The sequence below is a fragment of the Melanostigma gelatinosum genome (assembly GCF_949748355.1).
Source record: "Melanostigma gelatinosum genome assembly, chromosome: 16".
Classification (NCBI taxonomy): Eukaryota; Metazoa; Chordata; class Actinopteri; order Perciformes; family Zoarcidae; genus Melanostigma; species Melanostigma gelatinosum.
Window position 1 is genome coordinate 11,108,968 of NC_136649.1, and position 19,045 is coordinate 11,128,012.

At 42.0% G+C, this 19,045-nt stretch overlaps 1 protein-coding gene across 1 annotated transcript in view; it reads right to left on the reverse strand.

Annotated features, from left to right (window-relative positions):
- Positions 1-1,377: 1,377 nt before the first annotated feature.
- The window catches only part of grin3ba (glutamate receptor, ionotropic, N-methyl-D-aspartate 3Ba), a gene marked incomplete at both ends in the record, with an annotated part of 66,473 nt that continues 48,805 nt past the window's right edge, over positions 1,378-19,045 (reverse strand). Inside the window, 5 exons of the mRNA XM_079287248.1 lie at positions 1,378-2,353; positions 3,373-3,440; positions 4,703-4,867; positions 5,994-6,145; positions 14,626-14,741. Of these exons, the coding sequence (XP_079143374.1) occupies positions 1,378-2,353; positions 3,373-3,440; positions 4,703-4,867; positions 5,994-6,145; positions 14,626-14,741 (1,477 nt within the window). The remainder of the gene's footprint in view (positions 2,354-3,372; positions 3,441-4,702; positions 4,868-5,993; positions 6,146-14,625; positions 14,742-19,045) is intronic.

The following is a 19,045-nucleotide window of genomic DNA, read 5'->3' on the forward strand; positions in this document are numbered from 1 at the left end:
GCGGGGACAATACACACAAGGATACAAGGTGTCAACACACAAAAAGGCTTTTTTGTATTTCATGGGATCTTTATGGACATGATTTAGGGCTGTACCACTATTTCTTCACAGTTTTCTTCCTTTATCATTCACATTTTTGGGCAATTATTACTCAAAATATATAGATTTGTTTTGCATCTTTATCTCCAGGGCCCCGTGCCACGTAAGTGGTTCAGCAAAGTCGATCAAATGTCCTATTAGCCAGCCTACATTAACGAGATGATTGATGTCAGGCTATCTCGGTTCCTGCAAGGCTGATCCGCTCTCAAACAGTCTCGTCATGATGTGATAACGGATCTTGGCGATGTGGAAGAACTCTCTCCCTATAAAACGCTCATCCAACTAATATCCTCCTCCATCAGTGGATCTCTGAGGAAGGGAGCTGCACATTAATGCAATAGAGGCTTCTTAGTTTGCTCAGCTGGTTTTAAGGATCACCGTGTGTCTCACTTTACATGCATTTCATGAACTCCCGTATAACCCCCAGTATATGCGCAAGCGCATTAGACTACCGTATATGACAGGAGCTGCCATTTTTTCTGGGGGAGTGACCAGCTTATCCAGCTACCTTCACTGAGCCTGCGCTGGAGCAGGTTCAAGCTTTTGGATGTGTTGCCATGGTGATTTTGCCGAACTTGCTTCGTGGAACCGAAAAGCCTGATCTACGTCATCTTATCCTGAAAAGTATCCGGCTAACTAAGTTAGACACGTACGTGGAACGGGGCCCTGCTCCTGGCACTCTGTTAACACAGATGTTCCATGTGTATTTTCAAATAGTTTAGTTCGGTGTTTTTTCACATTGGGCGAACTTAAGATTTCCCTGTGCTCTTGTCCCTGATGTCTCAATGTGCTTGTAGGTCAGTGAAACAGGCCACATATCAATATTCAGCTGATGGGCTTCTGTTTGTCAAATGGCTGTGGTTTATGGTTCCTATGGAAACCACTGGTCTCAATAAACAACCATTTGAGTGACCACTTGGATTTTTAGCATTGCCAGATTACCCATATCGTCACGGCTATTCCCAGATTTTTGTTTTTTTCTGAAAATATACTGAGTTTTTGCTGAAATCATATTGGCTTTCATTCCACAAGATTACATTGCTTATTAGTGATTTTCATGGACAATGTAGACATTTTACAAGTTCTTCATCTGCAGTTAACGTTTTTTAGTTGGAATTTTAAGCGAGTGTGAAATTGATTAGGTTGCGGTAAGTAATGGTGTGAGTTAACATATGCTGTCATTTTCCAGCAGGTGGCCCTTCAACTTCACCCATTCCAACAAAGCCATCTTCCCACGGCTATGCAAGTACTGCACTGTTCTTTCCACAACCCTGCGCATCAAGTCTCGCTGCTTACACTTGATTGGTTGGCTTCTGTCCTCTCAGGAGTGTTCAGAGTGCGCGATGGGTTAGCCATCTGTCTGTCCAGGCTAGAAGTGTTCCGTGATTGGACAGGTATGCTTCCAGCTCCTGGTTGGTTGACTCGACTTCGCTCCAAACTGGTGGAAGTGCGCGAATGGACAGTCCTTTCTCCCGTCAAAGTGTTTACAGCGCGTAACTGGTTGGCTCTCCCTCTGTCCAAACTGTTAACTGTGTTTAATTGGCTGCTTCTCCCGTGCTCCAGAGTCCAGGGACCGCCTGATTGGTTATCCCTCCCTGTTTGTTGATTGTTCAGGGTTTGCAGCTGGCCGGTCCTGTCCCGCTCAGGGAGTTTGGGCTGAGTGGAGCTACTTCTGTCTGTGTTAATAGTTTGTATCCTCTGTCTGTCCCTTTCCCTCTCCAGACTGGTATCCCTGCGCACAAGGCCGCACCTCTCTCTCTCCAGGCTGCTCTGGATCTCTGCTCTCCTGGCCAGAGCCTCTCTCAGCTGGGTGCGGAACGTCTCGATCTTCCCCTGCAGGTCCTGGAGCTCCCCCTCCCACAGGCTGGTCTGAGAGGCCCGGCTCCCCAGGGCAGACAGCACCAAGCCTGTGGAAGCCAGTGAAGAGACGGGTCCCCCGTTGGCATGGAGGCTAATCTGTGGAGGGGAGGTAAAACGCCCCAGGCTTCCCAGCCCCCAGCCTCCCAGGCCTAGCCCGGGACGGCCGACCATGCCGGGCCTGCCGCGCACCGAGGCGGTGTGTGTGCGCAGGCGGTAGCTGTGGAGGGTTTCCAGGTCAAAGTGCACACGTTTCTCCTTGGGCTCATGGGAGGGTGAGGAGTTGCGGGTGTCTCCAGCTGTAGTGGAAGCAGGGAGGGATGTGGGAGGAGATGGGGGAGGAGGCTGATGCTGCTTCCTGTGTAGGGTGCAGTTCTCTGAGATACAAGAGGAGGGGCTAGTGAAAGAGAGGAAGATCACAGCAAAGGGCATATATCCAGTGAGATATACTGTACAGCAGTATACATGGATACATATTACAAACACAAAATATGTACGGTTTATTATCAAGTGCAGACTAAGCAGTGTGATCTGACTTAAAGAAGACGTATCATGCTTATTTTCTGGTTCATACTTGCGTTTCTAACATGTTTACATGCTCTACTGTTTAAAAAACACAATATGTTGCTCACACTGTCTGCCTGAATTAAAAGCAGAGTGTCTGAATATGGGCTGTGCGCATTTCTCTGTGGATTGAGTTTTTGGTGTTTATATAGCACCTAGACCTGCTTTATAATAAAAAAAAGACATGGAAATCGCAATATCTACATTATAAGACCTTTAGATCCTGATTATGCCACTTGTTTTGCTTTGGTTAGAATCTTTCAGTTTGGGTTACACATGCAACTAAATAAAAGGTCGTGTCTGTTTAAGATCGGACAGGAGGCAAGAAATATCCATCTAAAGTCACTTTGTTTATCAAGTTATGAAAGTGAAAATAATCTGCAATAATCTGTTGCAACCTGTTTCTAATGCAATTCGACTTGTTTTGAAGTTAAAGTTTGACAGTTTGGGGAATATGCTTATCCGCTGTCTTGCAGAGAGTTCGATGAGAAGATGGATAACAGTCTGTACGTTAACGTCGAGGTGTCAGCAGCTGAGAACGGATTAAATGAACAAGATATGCCGTGGTGTGTGAATTGGAGAGCTTAGAGGTGCTGGTAGGCAGATGTTGTTATCTTTGGACAGAGCCAGGCTAGCCGTTTCCCAAAATGTCAAACTGTTCCTTTAAGACTTAATATTGTTAGAGGTAGTTCCTTGACAGAAGGCAGATTTGTTTTTTTGCACTGGCAACAGGAAAGTGACATTTGATCCTATGAAAGTCTTGAAACAACTTTGTGTATAACTTATTCTGGGTGTTTCAAGTGGAAGGTGACAATGAAGTGTGTCGATGAAGTCAGTCAGTGACTTCATTACTTTTGGTCGAGGTCGGTCAGCTCCTTCCCATCGTCCTCATATGTGGTGTGGAGGGCTCTGTGAATCTTCTGCAAGTAGAGAAGAAAAAGAAACAAATGTAAAAGAGAACTACCGACGATTAATGTGAAATGTGATATCACTTCATCAGCTTCAGCTCTCAAATAAGCCGGGAGAGACGATGCATTTGAATTTCTGAGGTTATCATTATTCCACCCAGTAGTACAGAACATCAGTGACAGTTATTCCTCGCATATCCTGCTGTGGTGCTGCTCTGAATAATTTAATTAAATGATTGTAAATTCAGTGAGAGACAGCTCTTTTATGCTTAAAACTCTGCGAGAGGTTAAGGCATCAGTAAAGCCTTTTTTGATTTACGTACCCAAGGATTATCCTGGAGGACTAGACTCAGATGTCATCCTCTGAGATAACTGAGCTGGGTTGTGATGAATGCTAATGGTTGCCCTTTTAGAGGGCTGTAACAAACAGCAGTGTTGAGATACATTATTCACTCGTAAATATCGCCTTTCGTTAAAAAAACAAAACGAAATCTGACCTTTAAATCCCCAATTTGTGTCTCTCGTGGTGCACATTGTCATAAAGGCACAAATTGTCAAACAGCTTTATTGCAAAAAAGATCTTCTAGATCTCTTATTATTCATTTTCTTTGTATCCCTTTCTTTACAAAACTACACATTTGAATTGCATGTTAAATAAAGCATATTTTAAAGTATGTTGCATGCAGTAAGAGGTGATAAAAGTCAAGAATTTGTATAAGAAGGTTGATTTAAAAGACATTTAAACATTTCATTTTAAATATGTTTAATATCTTAAATTTAGATACATGTGGAAAATATTCACGAATCAATTGCCTCACAATAGAAAAAAAGCGCTGCAAATGGTAACAGTTTAATAACCTTTAACTTAATTAACTCATTAATTTAAAGTATTACGGTAACGTTATAAAGCACAATTAAAAAACCGAATCAGTTAATTAACAAAGGGCTTATTAGCAAAACATTTAGCTTAAAGTTTAAAAACGTTGAAATTGAAATCTGTCCTATGAAACATGATATGATGAGGTTTTAAGTAAAATATGAGTCTTATTCTTGAATGTTAGTTTCCAACAGTAGAGGGCGCAGCTTACCTACAAGATGAGAGTTAACTCCAGGGGGTTAGGAAGTCTCACCAACAGCAGTATGCTAGTGTGTGTGTGTGTGTGTGTATGACTGCTCTCATGTGACCTGAAGGCTGCTGTTGTGCATCCTTTCTGTTGTGTGCTTGAGCGCATGAGAGCATGTGCACGTGCCCCTTACGGTGCGGTTTCACTCACCTGGCTGGTGTGCAGCCAGTACTGCAGTGTGTGCGTGCGTCGGAGCCAAGGGATGACCAGGTGATAGAAGGTGTGTTCACCTGCCAACGTCAGCAAGGCTCCACACAACCCCATACACAGCAGCACAAACAGGCCGGAAAAATGCTGGATCCCCATCTGAAGAGTCTGAGAGTGTGATGGCGGGAAAGAGAGAAAGAGGGGTTTGGGGGAGAGACACAGATTAGTAAAGACTGAAGCCGACACAGGGAAATACAGGGATTGATGGTTCGTATTTACATAATTGCCATTTAGGCCATTTTTTTGTGAACATGCACTTGATATTCTGCTGCTGTATATCTGGTTTGCCTGTGAAAGCACACAACAATAGCAAATAAAGAGGAGAGGGCAACGGCGTTAAAAGACATGTTTGGAAAAGAAAAGGAATGCGGAGGAATGAAAAGCATTGGGAGCTGAGGGGGAAGCAAAACTGAGAGCAATTGAAAGAAACAGCAGTTAGAGGGACGACGGTAAAAAGAGAGGACGGTTAATTGAAAAGCAGTTTGTTCCCATTTGGTGTCGCCCACATTAAGACATAATGTCTTAATCTCTTATGAGGCTTTCACGGGCCTGGAGGAAGTGGAAGAGACAGTGGCGAGCTTTTCCAATTCTCCCTAATCATGTTTCCTTCACCCGGCTCATTTCGCCATTGCCTCCGATGGCAATTAGCCCCACGCTGACTCGGCAAATCCATCAGCGACAACACTGACCTCCTTTTGCTCCCAATCCAGAGGGCAAGATCGCCCACATTGTTTGAGAGTGGCCCACTCTCGGGGCTTCAAATGGGATGAATAGCAACAACTTCCTAATGCAGGTTGAAGTCAAGGGTTTTTATTTCACTGTCGACACCAATGACTGTTTAATATTGTTTGCTGCTGGAGCGTGATTTAACTTTGAAGTGGGTTTTAAGGGACGGCCAAAGGGGAGTTGAATGGCTTCTCTATTCACAAACAAGAGGTATAGACACACAGTGTGCTCTGTCTAGAGATCCCCAGCTCTCTAAAAAGAGAGGGAGGGCAAGAACTGAGCTCCCTGCTGTAGGACACAAATAAGTATGGACACTCAGACGGTACGTGCCTGTAACTCTGGTTAAAGTCAGTAAACAGGCCAGCGTTGACGCATGTGAGCTGGCAGGCAATCCTGTCCCGTGTCCCAAAGGGAGACTCATTCGCAGGAGTGCAGTGGCAGAAAGCTTTGCTTTACACACCACACACGTACAAAATACACTCACAACCCTCTCTCGCCAATGACTTACCTCAGTGACGGCAAAGACTCGCTTCCCGCAGGGCACAACCTTATACCATTTGTCATGTAGCATGTCCATGAAGCCATCAGACTTGTAGCGACTCATGAACTCGGACACATTACGGGTTAGAGGAGAGTCCTGGGGCAGGCCTATCCCGTAGCCTAAAAAGAGGAGACACACACACACACACACACACACACACACACACACGGTTTATATGCGTAAGAAACCGCAGTTTGCCCTCAGGAAAAAGGAGATTTATGGGTTTACAGGCTTCAGAAGGAATCAGAATCTGCCAGGTACAGTGCATAATATACAGTGCAAATACTATTTGCTGGGTGTAGTATTTGTGTTGGGAAACAAAGCACAAAACCACTAAAGCTGGTTCCCATTGTGGTCCAGGAGTACATATTGTAGTAGTCTGGTATTGAGCTGTTATTTCTTCCCTTTATCACTTTCAATACTTACAGCTTGAGAGGCTCCTCACAACTAAATCGTCAGAATATTCACTGGCGGGATGAGACTAGAGGACTCCCTGCTGTCTTTTATGATTCGCAAGGCCCGCAAAGGGGATGCATTAAGTGGATCAGGTATGAGCCAGATGGGTCCACATTAAATACAGTGTCTCTGTCAGTGTCGTTACAAACATTCAGTGTTTACGCTATCAGATCCATTTGGTCACTTTCAGTTCCCTGACCTCATGTTACCTTCTATAAAAATGAGTCCAAAAGATGAGACTTCCATCCAGTGAGGTTTAAGAAATCTTCAAAGCTGTTAAAAAGAGAGCGCTGGTATCTGATCGGCACCTTGAGTTGAGTTGTTGGAATTGGTATCGGGGGAGGGGGGGGAAGGAAAAGATGGATTAGTGCATGGCCGGGCTGGAGATAGACTTCTGAAATCAATGTCAACATCTGAGGCATCTGAAGCATCACGGCGCATACTGTAGACCTTCTCTGACCAGTATTCTGTCAGAGCCTTGTGTGGAATCAGAGCCTTAGATCAGAGTTGTCCTACACTATGCAACACTGCAAAAGATAAAATTGCCGTGCCCGATGCTCACTCCCATTTCCCAGCATCTTTCAGATTCTTGGGCTGATATCACGTCGTCTCCGGGGTTGTAGTTGGATCAGGTAGTGCATGGTTAGCTCACACCCGCTACTCTGCACTGCGCTCATACAGCGGTTACAGCTGATAATGCCGCGTGAGCGTAGCACCCACCCTGCGGTTCCCCCTCCGGTAAACACTGTTAGCTCTGTCAGCTCTGTCAGCTCTAGTTTGTACTGTTAGCGCTGTTAGCACCGCTTGTGGCGAGCCGCCGGCTCAGCTGCTGCCATGTTGAGAGCCGCCGAGAGACAATAGAAATGCTCCCAATCTCGCATTCACCCCCTTTCATGTAATCACTTTAAAAAAAAAAATCTTTCCCGTGTGATTGGTCGTTTTTAATTTGTTAGTTGACTACATTTCCATTAGTGTTTTACATCAGGGTCTACTGAAACTCGCCTGCATGTTTCGAGGTATATGACACTTCATACTAGTTCAGGCATCAACATATGAAAGATATAGAAAACATGTTTTATTTTTACTGGCAGTTTTATGACATACTTTGAGGATAAAAAAACATATAAAAATGTGCATGCGTTAAAAGTCTCCATACGTCTCCAGCTTTGGAATTGGTTTTGTCATCACGCCTCCAGTTTCCATAAAAATCACCCACAGTTTAAAAAAACTACTCGGACCTCCTACCACTCACCGATAGTACCCTGACCTCATCACCACAGCCGTCAGTTGCAAAACACTTATCGCGGTCTATGACGCAGAGCATCCACTCCACGCTCACTTCACAATCGTCCCCTCCGGTTACAGATACAAGACTCTGTTTTGTCCAAAGGTCACTTTCACCACATTTGCAGGAGAACTTAACAGCATGCTGACATTAGAGTGCTTTAGTGGATCTTTTTTTTTTTTTTTTTTGTTCCCGTTGTTGCTGATTTGTATTGAATGTTGCTTCCTGACAGGATGTGTAACAATAAAACACATTAATACTAGCTTTACAGTAGTTTAGTTTACATTCATATCGATAACAGGCATGGTTAAGCACAATATTTGAGTACAAAGTGTTATGAGGCTTTCTTTCAAATACCAGAGGACCGTATTGTACCATTCATCCATGTAATTGACAGCTGCAGTTATTGATTACTCTGCAGTTTGTTTCCATGAAATAAAATGCAATTAAGAGTTCAAACCTGCCGCTGTCCCAGAAAGGGATTTAATGGCTTCAAAGACATTTTAATTATGCGCTAATGCAAATCATTGTTGTGGTACATTAAATATTAATCTCTGCTTGATTTGAAGAAATTGCTTAAGCATCACTTGATTGGTATTGCCTCGGACTTCCTTATTTCCCTGCTGGTAAAGACAAAACACCGGCAGTTTGTGGAGAACTGAGACCAGACAGCAAAAACAAACACATTTTCATACCAATAAAAAGGATAGAACTACAATATTATTAATTAAGCAACAGATTTAAGTACTTTCCCCACCGCTGCTCATCGCCTTAATTTCAAAAGTGGCACCCTCATGTATCATTGCAACTTGAAAGCCTGTGAGAAATATTGCTTAAATGCCTGTTTCGCTTTGTTTAGGTCACATTCCAGCAGGTGCAGAATGATATAAATATATCCCTCAGCTTAGAATCAAACAGACCCTCTTGGAGATTTATTGCAATACACGAGACCTCCTGGGGTTCTTTGTTTCATTCCATCTGTACTGCAGTGCACGGCACAGTCACGCCAACAGCGTTTTGGTGTGTGCGTGACTGTGGCGGAGTTGGCAGCTGTTTTTGATTGAGTTTGTGTGTGTATGTGTGTGTGTGTGTGTGTGTTGGCTGTCAAGGTGTGTGAGCCTGATGGGGGTTGTGCAGGAACAGAGAATAGCTAAGGTTCACGTAGCTGTCACACTCGGCTTCCTACATGACAAAGACTGTCTAAGCTTCCCTCCCTTTTGCTTTCACCCTCCTCTAACTCCTCTCCTCATTTTCCTCCTCTGTTGTCCCTCTCATCCCTCCTGTGCTCCTGCCCGAGGTCATTTCTCTCCCACCATTGCCGCTCGCCTCTTCCTCTGTCAGTCCACTCCTTATCTCTATCATCCCTTCAATTTCGTTCAATATCTGCCTCACTCCATTCTTGTCCTTATCTTTCGGCTCCTCTCCCGAGTCCATTGCTTTGTCTGCGTACGTCCTTTTTCTTTTTTTTCCTCATCTCCAGACAGACACGATTTTTCTGTCATCAGCCTATCTCCATATACGCATTTCTTCGGAGCACTCAAATGACAAGTGGCCAGCCACTTGTCATTTGTTTTGATTCTTTCCCCCAGACATCCACCTGCATCCATCACAAGTCCCAAAGCTGTCGCTGAAATCCTCCACACACCTACTCTCTCGCTCACAGACACACCCGAGCACATCAACTTTTATTCCAAAACACTTTTTATAGGCTATAAAACATTTACTACCTTATTTTGAAGCACAGACCAAAAGCGTAACTCTTTACTAAGCAAGGAAGTTATGATCTTTCAGAACTTCAAAATGATTTGTAAGACTACTTTTTACGACATCTTTGCTCCTAAGCACCACTTTCTTTATTGATTTGTGCCGTAGTTCTAAAAGATAATTTCATAATTTAAAACACTGGCAAGTATTTGTTAACTCTTTCTTTTAAAATAGTTTGACTGTCTATATGTAACATTTCTTTGGTCATTCATTCATTGCTGCTAAATGCTGTAAAAGTAGGTTCCCATGTACTTGCATGGCATTTTTTTGTCACCTGTTTTTTTTGCAGCTGCATGGGAAACTACGTAGTTCTCCTGCTCGACTAGAATGATGAAATCAGTGAGTGAGCAGTTTTATATAGTACTCTATGTGTTAGGGTTGGAGGATATAGCCAAATATCATATGAAGATGAATCACCAGATTATTTTCAAATTACAAATGGAACAATTCTTCTTCTCTCTGATGCGTTTGTCCTGTTTAATTACAGTATGTCCAGCACTGGGTGACATCTTCACATTGCTTTTCTCCGACCAACAAAACTAAAACCAAAAGATATGCAGCCAACTATTTCATAATACAGAAAAATGTACCACATAACCCCAATTAGGACGATTGGGAGATTGGATTAACTCTACATACACTTTTTACAGTGAGTTCAGTAAAGCATATTCTTTTAAGGGAGTTTATCTACTTTGGAACTCAACTCTTCAACCACACACACACACACACACACACACACACACACACACACACACACACACACACACACACACACACACACACACACACACACACACACACACACACACACACACACACACACACACACACACACACACACACACGAGTCCGTACGTCACTCCCGCCAGATGTGAGCCGCCCGACCAACAACAGCCTCACCCCGGCAACAAACTCTTCTGCCAGCCTCATTTTGATCTTCAGACGCGCTCTGTCCTGCTTGACTGAGCTTGTGCAGATTACTTATGCACACAGGGACACACACACACAGGGACACACACACATCACACATACAGAGACACACACACACACACTTACAGAGACACACACATACAGACAGACGTATACAAACAAACAAACAAACTGTGTGTTCGGTGGCAATATGATCAATGGGGTGTGCCTGGGCTGTCGTAAACATCTCCTAACAGCACTCAGTGCAAACAGACGCACAGCGACACCGCCGCATCTCTCTCCACTTGAGTAGCCTGAAGATTTCAGCAGAAGCACCTCGCCTGCAGCGTCTCCACAGTCCCAAATCCCCCGTCTCCCTGTATGGCCTGACCACAAACCACTCCATCCCCATATGTACCAAATAACACTTCCTCTCTTTTTTCCCCCTTGATCCTTTCCCTCTCTCTCTCTCTTTATGTCCTCTTCTCCACTCCCTCACTCCATCTGCTTGGGGTGAAGGTTTGTCTTGATTAGGGGACTCTGTTGGCTGGCTCTTTTATCACTCGCTGTGCAGAACGGCGCAAACTGGCAGTGGGCAAATGAAAGCCCTCTATCTCCTTCTTGTGCTCACCCCCCCCCCCCCCCCCCCACTGGCCCTCCCTTTCTTTACCTTTGCTGTGCTTCCTCTCACTTTTTCCATCTTGTGTTCTCTCTGTTGTTTTCTCTTCCCCATCTCCTCTTCTCCTCCTGTGTTTTTCCTCTCGCACATTTCCTGTCTGGGCCATTTCCTGCTCTTTCTTCGCTTCTACCATTCAGACTTATTGAGTTATTCACTCCCATCTCATCCTTCCTCACACAGGCTGTGGGGTTGAATAGCTACCGGAGGCATCTTTGATTCTTCGACTGCCTTTTTCATGTAGACAATGAATCAGGCAGTCATTGTCACTGACCCACTACACATACCAATGAGACCTGCTTTCTCATCCTCACAATCATGAGTCATGCTGCGGCGATGTCTCCCGGCTCATTTTGTCTTTTGCAGTGAAGAAAGCGGTAGATAATCTCTGGCGAACAAGAGTAGTACAGTGAGTAGGGAATGTGGGAGCGGGGTCTTTCTGAGGCTAAGCTTTGACTGACAGAGAAAGGGAATCAAAGTTAGTGTTTGGTCCCATGCGGCACCCTTACTAGTATCTATTTACTGTCTGTATCTGTCTCAGAAGTGGGAGGGGGAAAGAAAAGGCTGAACTGAAACATAGACACACGGAAGCGCCCACAATCACAGACATGTAATATGCGTGCACTTTAACGTCAGTCAGCGCCGGGCATGAGCGCACACACTAATTCTATACCTGTAAAAAAAACCTTCCAGTCCCAGGGCTGAGTTTGGGTTCGAGGTTAAATGCTTGTTACATTCAATAAATGTCTTCTGCCAGCGGAAATTTCATTTCAAAGTCACCTTCGGATTGGCGTAGATGACATGTGACGAGAATACAATAAAACTGGCAAAAACGGCCGGAACCTTTATTTTCCTCAATGGAAGGGAGCAGCGGACTTTTATAAGAGCTAAGACATCATTTCTTTTGACAAAATCCCACTGCTCATATGTATTCAGTTCATAGCATCCAGGAAACTACTTCTCTAATATTACTGCTGTAATTACTGCTGCTGCTAGTCATAATAATACATCTGGCTTTAATGGTTGTGCAAAGCGATTAACTAACTTGAGCAAAAACAAAAGATATTACTGGTAATTTATCATTAGCTACTGAACACATTTGTAATCAGTCTTGGAACCAAATGCATCCATAGCTCAAAACAGAATGAAATAAAAACCTGATTGACTTACTGACGAACAAAGCAATGCTGCAAGTTTCAGTTATGTTTGTCGAGTAAGAGAAGGATTTCATGCCAGCGCTTGCAGGATATCGTAACCGAAGCCAGCACATATGGGTCATATACGTGCAGGAAATATATTTTGGTAATATTTTGAAACTTCTTTCACAGCTATTAATAATGTAAGAATTTATTCTTTTTTTCCCCAAGTAGTTCTAGTTTTAACGTGAAAACATGGCGGCAGGGTCAAATGTTTTTTGCAATCTTCTTGTCTCTATTTTGTGGCTTTTCTTTTTTCCTCGCTTGCCACGGTTCATATGGTGATATATGATTTTTTTTTACAGATAGAGGAAGAAGTATAGAAGCAATAACTGCTTTAAAAAAAAAGTCCTCCCACTGTAATTTTAAAAAGGAAAACGATTTCCTTCAAGAATAGCACGAGAACACAGAATGCAACCATCAGTGCTCTCACACACATATACACCGGCATAAACTTGCTTATTCGGGTAGAAATGTATGAAAACTTGCATACAATAACTCCCTTCGTGGATCATTAGCCGTTTTCTGACTGGATCTGTGTATATGCTTCATGACTATACTGTATTTAATTTGACCTGCAAGCGGTGATTCCAAAGCTCTCTGGGCATTGTTGTTAATAATTCATGATTGAGTACTTTTACCTGCAGCGTTATAAGTTCATCCAGTGAATCACTTTATATTCTGTCAATCATGTAGCTAACAGTATTTTATCCCCTTTCTGCGTGTGTGTGTGTGTGTGTGTGTGTGTGTGTGTGAGTGCGTGCTGTATGTTTCTTTATATATGTGTGTGTAGACATTTGTGTGATGTATACGTCCATGCTTTAATGTGTATATCCTATACATGTTGCATGAAACATTTCACGGTACAGCATTTCTACTGTGTGAGTGCATGCACAGGTGTGTATGTATATGTGTGGGGGTCCACACAATGTCAATAGATTTTAGGGTTAACAGCTGTTATTGGGTTAAGGTTTGTGTAAGGTTTGGGGTCAGACATTTCGTGGTTTTGGTTAAAGTGACCTTGTTTTGCATGTAATGTGTTACAACGTGCTTTAAAAGAAGAAAAATAACTAGAAAATGCGTTGAAATGCTGAAAGTTGAAATGAATCGCAAAAAAATTGCTGAAATACAGAAATGGGAGACTACCTGTCTGAAAGATGTTGAAGGCCAGAAGCATTAAACTGCACTGCTGAAAACCCTTCTTGTTGAAATGTCTAACTGGCAGACTTGGAGGCTAAACTGGATTGTCGAAAGAAGCTAAGAGCTGAATTACAATGCAGGAAAAGCTTGGAGCTAAACGATTTTACTGTCAAGTAAAGTGGTAGTAGTGGTACTTTGATCCCCAGGTGGAAAAATAACATTTTAACGGGTCATTTTTGTGTACATGTTTGTTGTTGTAATACTAATGTTGGCCACAAGAGGCTGAAGCACCTCTACCTCATGTTCTAACTAAAACTAACAGAATTTCTTTCAGGTGAGTTTAAACACAGAGTGCATGAATGATTGTGTTTTAGCAAGTTGTGTCAATAAAAACTCACCTGGAAAAAAACATGAATTATTTTAGTTGTATTTAGAACATGAGGTAGAGGAGTACTTCAGCCTCTTGTGGCCAAAATGAGTATTACAACAATAACATCAATTTACCTGCTAAAAATTATTATTCTCAAAGATAAAAAAAGAAGTCTGAATCTTGATAAAGTTTAAGTAAAATTGCGAAGGAGGAAGAACAGATGAAAAACTAAATTAACTAAATTAAATTAAAAAATAAATAACATTTAATAAAAATATTTAATTGAACAAACTTAAAAAATTAAAGTAAATCAAATTAAATAAAAAATGCAATTGAATAAACTTAAAAAATGTAATTGAATTAACTTTAAAACTGAATTGAATTGAATTGAATTAAATTATCGCATCGATTCGCATCTGTGCATTGACTTTGCATGTAATAAATAAATAATAAATAAATAAATAAAAGTGTGAAAACAAAAGACCGTTGTATCTTTTAACGTTATGGTGAATCTTAAAGTATATACCACTGTATTGTTCTGTTTCATATATTTTAACTTCTCGGAGGATAGTTTTTTTAATACTGGTGTATGTTGAATGCTGAATCAGCATCATACCAACAATAAGAGGAAATAAAGACACAGGCTGGACAGTGTATGAAAACAAGAAAACAAAATGTCGTAAAATTAGGAAATGTTTTTGGTAAGATGTTTTTTTTTTAAAAAGCAACAAAGGGAATGACAGCAAATCCTCACAAGCAATATCAACACGTGTGTCTTTGTGTGTGTTAGCCTGCGTGCACACCTTCAATGGCGAAAGGCTTCCCCACAGTGAGCAGTTTGCACTCTGCGTCGATGGAGACCTCAAAGTCCAACAGGGCTTTGTCCATGATGAAAGCATCCAGGGCAGGAGGATCTGTCCTTCACCACCAACACACAAACACAGTACCAGGAGTGAGAGCAAAGCATTAATTGAAGATAACTAAAATTTACCTTTTGAAGACCTTTTAATCAGATTAACTTCCCAAACATTCTCAAATTCCCCTGACCCATGCACGAACCCTGTATTTGGGTCTGTCATCCTGTTTTGTCATTTATACAGGAGGATGAGATTAACTGCATTCTAATACACTGTGTAAACACATACATCATTACAAACAACAGCCTCTGTGGCCGACTGATAAGGCATTATACACACTGTCGAAGACTCTTCTCCTCCGGCAATATCGATCTAATTGACCCTAATTGACCCCTAATTATAGAGCGTTCGTCTGTGAGCAGCCACTGCCGCTGACGAGAGATAAGTTTCACAGCACAACACTGGATTTGAAGAATAAACCTACACACAAACACATTGATAAAGAAGAAAAGGTCAACTTTTCCTGACGCACAAAACACACACACACACACACATCCCGATGTATGCACAAATTGCACAAACATATTTGTGAGCACACAAAAATAGGCGGATAATAATGTTTTTGGAAAAAGCATGCGCACACACACACACACACACAGACAGTCTATTGGAAAAAAATAGAGCAGACTGATCAAATTACCTGAAACTTCTTGTTATTCAGGATGTTCACTGCGCTACAAAAGGTTAACTTTGCAAAGTCTTTGCTGTGCCGGGGAAGCACAAACATCTCTTTCTCTGTCTAGGCCTGTCAAATACAAGGCACAGGGAGAAGAGAGAGGATAGACTTATTTTGGGACTCTTTTGGGACTAAAGAGGGTTGGAAGTTATCCGATGCTGGGCCAAAGGATACAACTGGAGTGTGTGTGTGTGTGTGTGAGCGTGCACGTGTATAGGCATGACTAAGTTATAAACCTGTGTGTAGGTTTGTGCCTGCATTACTTCCCCTGAGCCGATACATTTGTGTTCATTGGCAGCTGCCATGTGTTACCCGAGGCGTTCTGTCTCTCCAGGAGAAGGCCTTTCAGGTTTTTTTTGTCTCCATAAGATTTGAGGGCAGTATTGGGGTCAGTAGTTCTGCCAACATAGTAGTTTACTGCCTCACTCTGGCTCCCTGCACTGCTGCAACTTCCACTTCTGCTTCACCTCACACGCCAACAAACGCAACCTTCATCTTCCCTATTCTCATCCTCTTTCTCTGAACAAGCACTTTGTATCTTCGCCCTTGTATCACAAAGTCAGCACATGCACTATCTCAGCATCTCTGCTGGTGCTCTATTCAGTAGGCACTGTGTCTGAGAAACGTACGTTGTTATAGCTGTGAGTGTGTTTGCCGTGTGCGGTGCTTTTGTGAGCCCGGATGAACACATTTCTGTCCTTCTCGTAGAATTATAGTGGCGGAATGTAACTTATTACATTTAATCAAGTGCTGCACACAAGTACATGTCTGAGGTACTGAAGTACTTAACTTGAGTATTATCCATTTCATGATACTTTATACTTCTACTACAACGCATATGAGAGGAAAATATCGTAGTTTTTAATCCTTTATATTTATTTGACAGCTGTGGTTATTAGTTACTTTACAGATAAAGATTTGACCCTATATTGATATAGATTTGTTTAGGTTAGACTTTCTTTTAGGTTGCTAAATACGTTTAGCTGCTGCTCCCATCCACAGCAGTACATTGCTTTGCTTCCATGTTGGTGCTCCTGTCTATTTTTCCAAACTAGGGGCATCTGACTGCCATCCACGGTAGGTAGTACACCAACATACATAAAACCCCACTTCAAATAATCCCAACTGTGCCTTTAAGCTGATTAATGTCTGTAGTTTTGAGGTACTTGCTTTTAAAATTAAGTTGGCAAAATGGTAAAAAAAATACTCAAACAACAAGCAGTTTAAATGAGGAAACAAACTATATTTTCAAGCCTGAAATCATATACCCAATTCCTCAGACAGAGAGAAGCTGACGAATGACTTGAACCTCCTTTGTACATTCTCTTGAACATCTTTGGCACCTTTTAAGACAAGAATTAAACGTAGAATAGGATTGAAACCCTGGATGATTAATGACATTCAGACTCATAAAAGAGAATGTAGAAGGGTGGAATGGCGGTGGAGGAAGATGCCGCTTCAGGTTCATTACAGGTACTCTGTTTTAATTCATACTGATAACCATAGCCGGGGAGCGCGTTTTAACACCGTCGGCAATCTTTTTAATCCTGCACGTTTTATCAGTTAAAGTCATCTAGTGAGGAATGACTTACATTTGTATCTTGCAATATCAAAAAGTGTGGCTCCTGATTCCTTTATTTGTTCTACCTGCACCAACTTTAAATCAACTCATGATCACTGTGGCACACCTTAAATGCTTCCCAAGCCCCGTAAGCGTAATGCCTCCTAAATTTCTGTGTGAAGTAAATAGATGTTACTGCCCCTTGGTTGCTCTCAATAATTCAGTTATTTATCCTTTGGCTGCATCCCAGAATATTTGAAGAGTGCCTGTGTGCAGCCACTCATTAATAAGTCTGACCTCAATCCATCAGAATGCAGCAACGTGGCCACATTGTACATAGACATACAATTTGATTCCGCTGCTACGCTGATGACACAGCTGTATCTCCTCCAGAGCCTACAGAGACCATAAACCTCTCCAGTCACGTCTAGCAGATACATTTTCTTTAATTAAATTCTTACAAAACTGAGGTCCTTATCATTGGTCCTGACAATCTGCATCCAAATATCTGGTCCTCTCTTGGTGTTTAATTAACAGAACCTGGGACCTGGGAGTGCTCTTTGACAATAATCTCACTTTTGAGAAACACACTAACAAGGTCATCCAGTCCTGCTACTACCATCTGAGGAATATCGATAGGATAGAACCACGAGTTTTAATGACACTCAAACTATTAATCATTCTTTTATTTCCTCATTACTGGACTGTTGTAATGGTCTTTAAACAGATATGAATACTTGTGTGCATGAACGTATATGACATACTAAGAGTACTGTTTAACCCCATCCCAAATCTCTCTGCCCTGTGTTCCCAAACATGAGCTTGTTAGTCTCTCAGATCATCTGCTATTCATTCCCAGAGTCAGAACTAAACACGAGGAGGCATTATTCAGTCCTCCAAAGCTTTAAAACCAGATTCAAACATTTCTTTTCTCCACTACCGTTGAAACTTAACTGCTCTTTGACATTCTGAACTAGTTGTAATAATTTCAGATTTTTTTAAATTTCTTTAAAAACTGTTCCAGTCCCTTCAATTTCTGTTTTGTATTCATATTTGAATGTATTATGTAAAGTACTTTAAAGTGCTTTTGTGAAATAATTGTGTTGTGTACCTGCCTTGCCTTCCTGCTTTCATATTCCCACGGCCCCCATTGGACACCCGAATCATCCATTCATCCTCAGTGTAAGAAATTTGAGCAAAAAACTGTAGTTAGTAGATATAATAAAAGTGTTTAATAATTCATAATTAAGAATTCGTAATTAGTCATAATCATAAGGGTTTTGGGAATGCATAATTAAGATAAACATAAAGTGATGTAGGATTAGTAGCTAAAAGAAATGAAGCTTCTGCCAAGTTGCAGAAGCAAGTTGTCTAGCTTATATACTGAAGGACTATCATAGAAGGGAGTAAGTCATAACTGACAGGATTTGAATGTGTTAGCTGATCAGGGAGAGAGAGAGATGTGGAGATAGGCGTTTACAGAAGTGTGTAGGGAAATTGGCCAATAGCAATTGAGATAGACGGAAGGGGAGGAGTCGCGAACGAATATGTGGGAGGTTTGAATTAAGTCTTTTTCTCTCTCGCGTGATGGCTCTCAGACGACGGACGTGTTTTTTATACCTGAGGAGCGGAGTTGAGTTTTTTGCAAATGGGGTTTTATTGATTTAATATTTCGTAGGAGTATGTACTCCAATGTTTAACTGTAATCGTACTTTCATCAGTGGAATTAAATTCCTTATAATTGTAAACCAGTCTTGGTAGATTTCTTATTGGAGCGTGTCGACTGCACAAAGCAGCCGGACACACGTGCTCCGGCCTTCTCTCTGTGGGGTTGAGATTCAGCCCAACATCAGCCCTCATTTCCGTAATTTGTCCCTTGCCCCCATTCATCACTTTTAATGAACAAAAACATAATTCCCTCAAATGTGGGAGGCTTTTTTAAATGTATTTCACAGGCTTTCACCTCACTTACACCTTGTGCTAAAACATAGTGAATCAGGATGAGGAGAAGATTATACTAATGCAGAGTGTAAAGACATGCAGCATTCAAAGCGATGAGTGTGATGGTA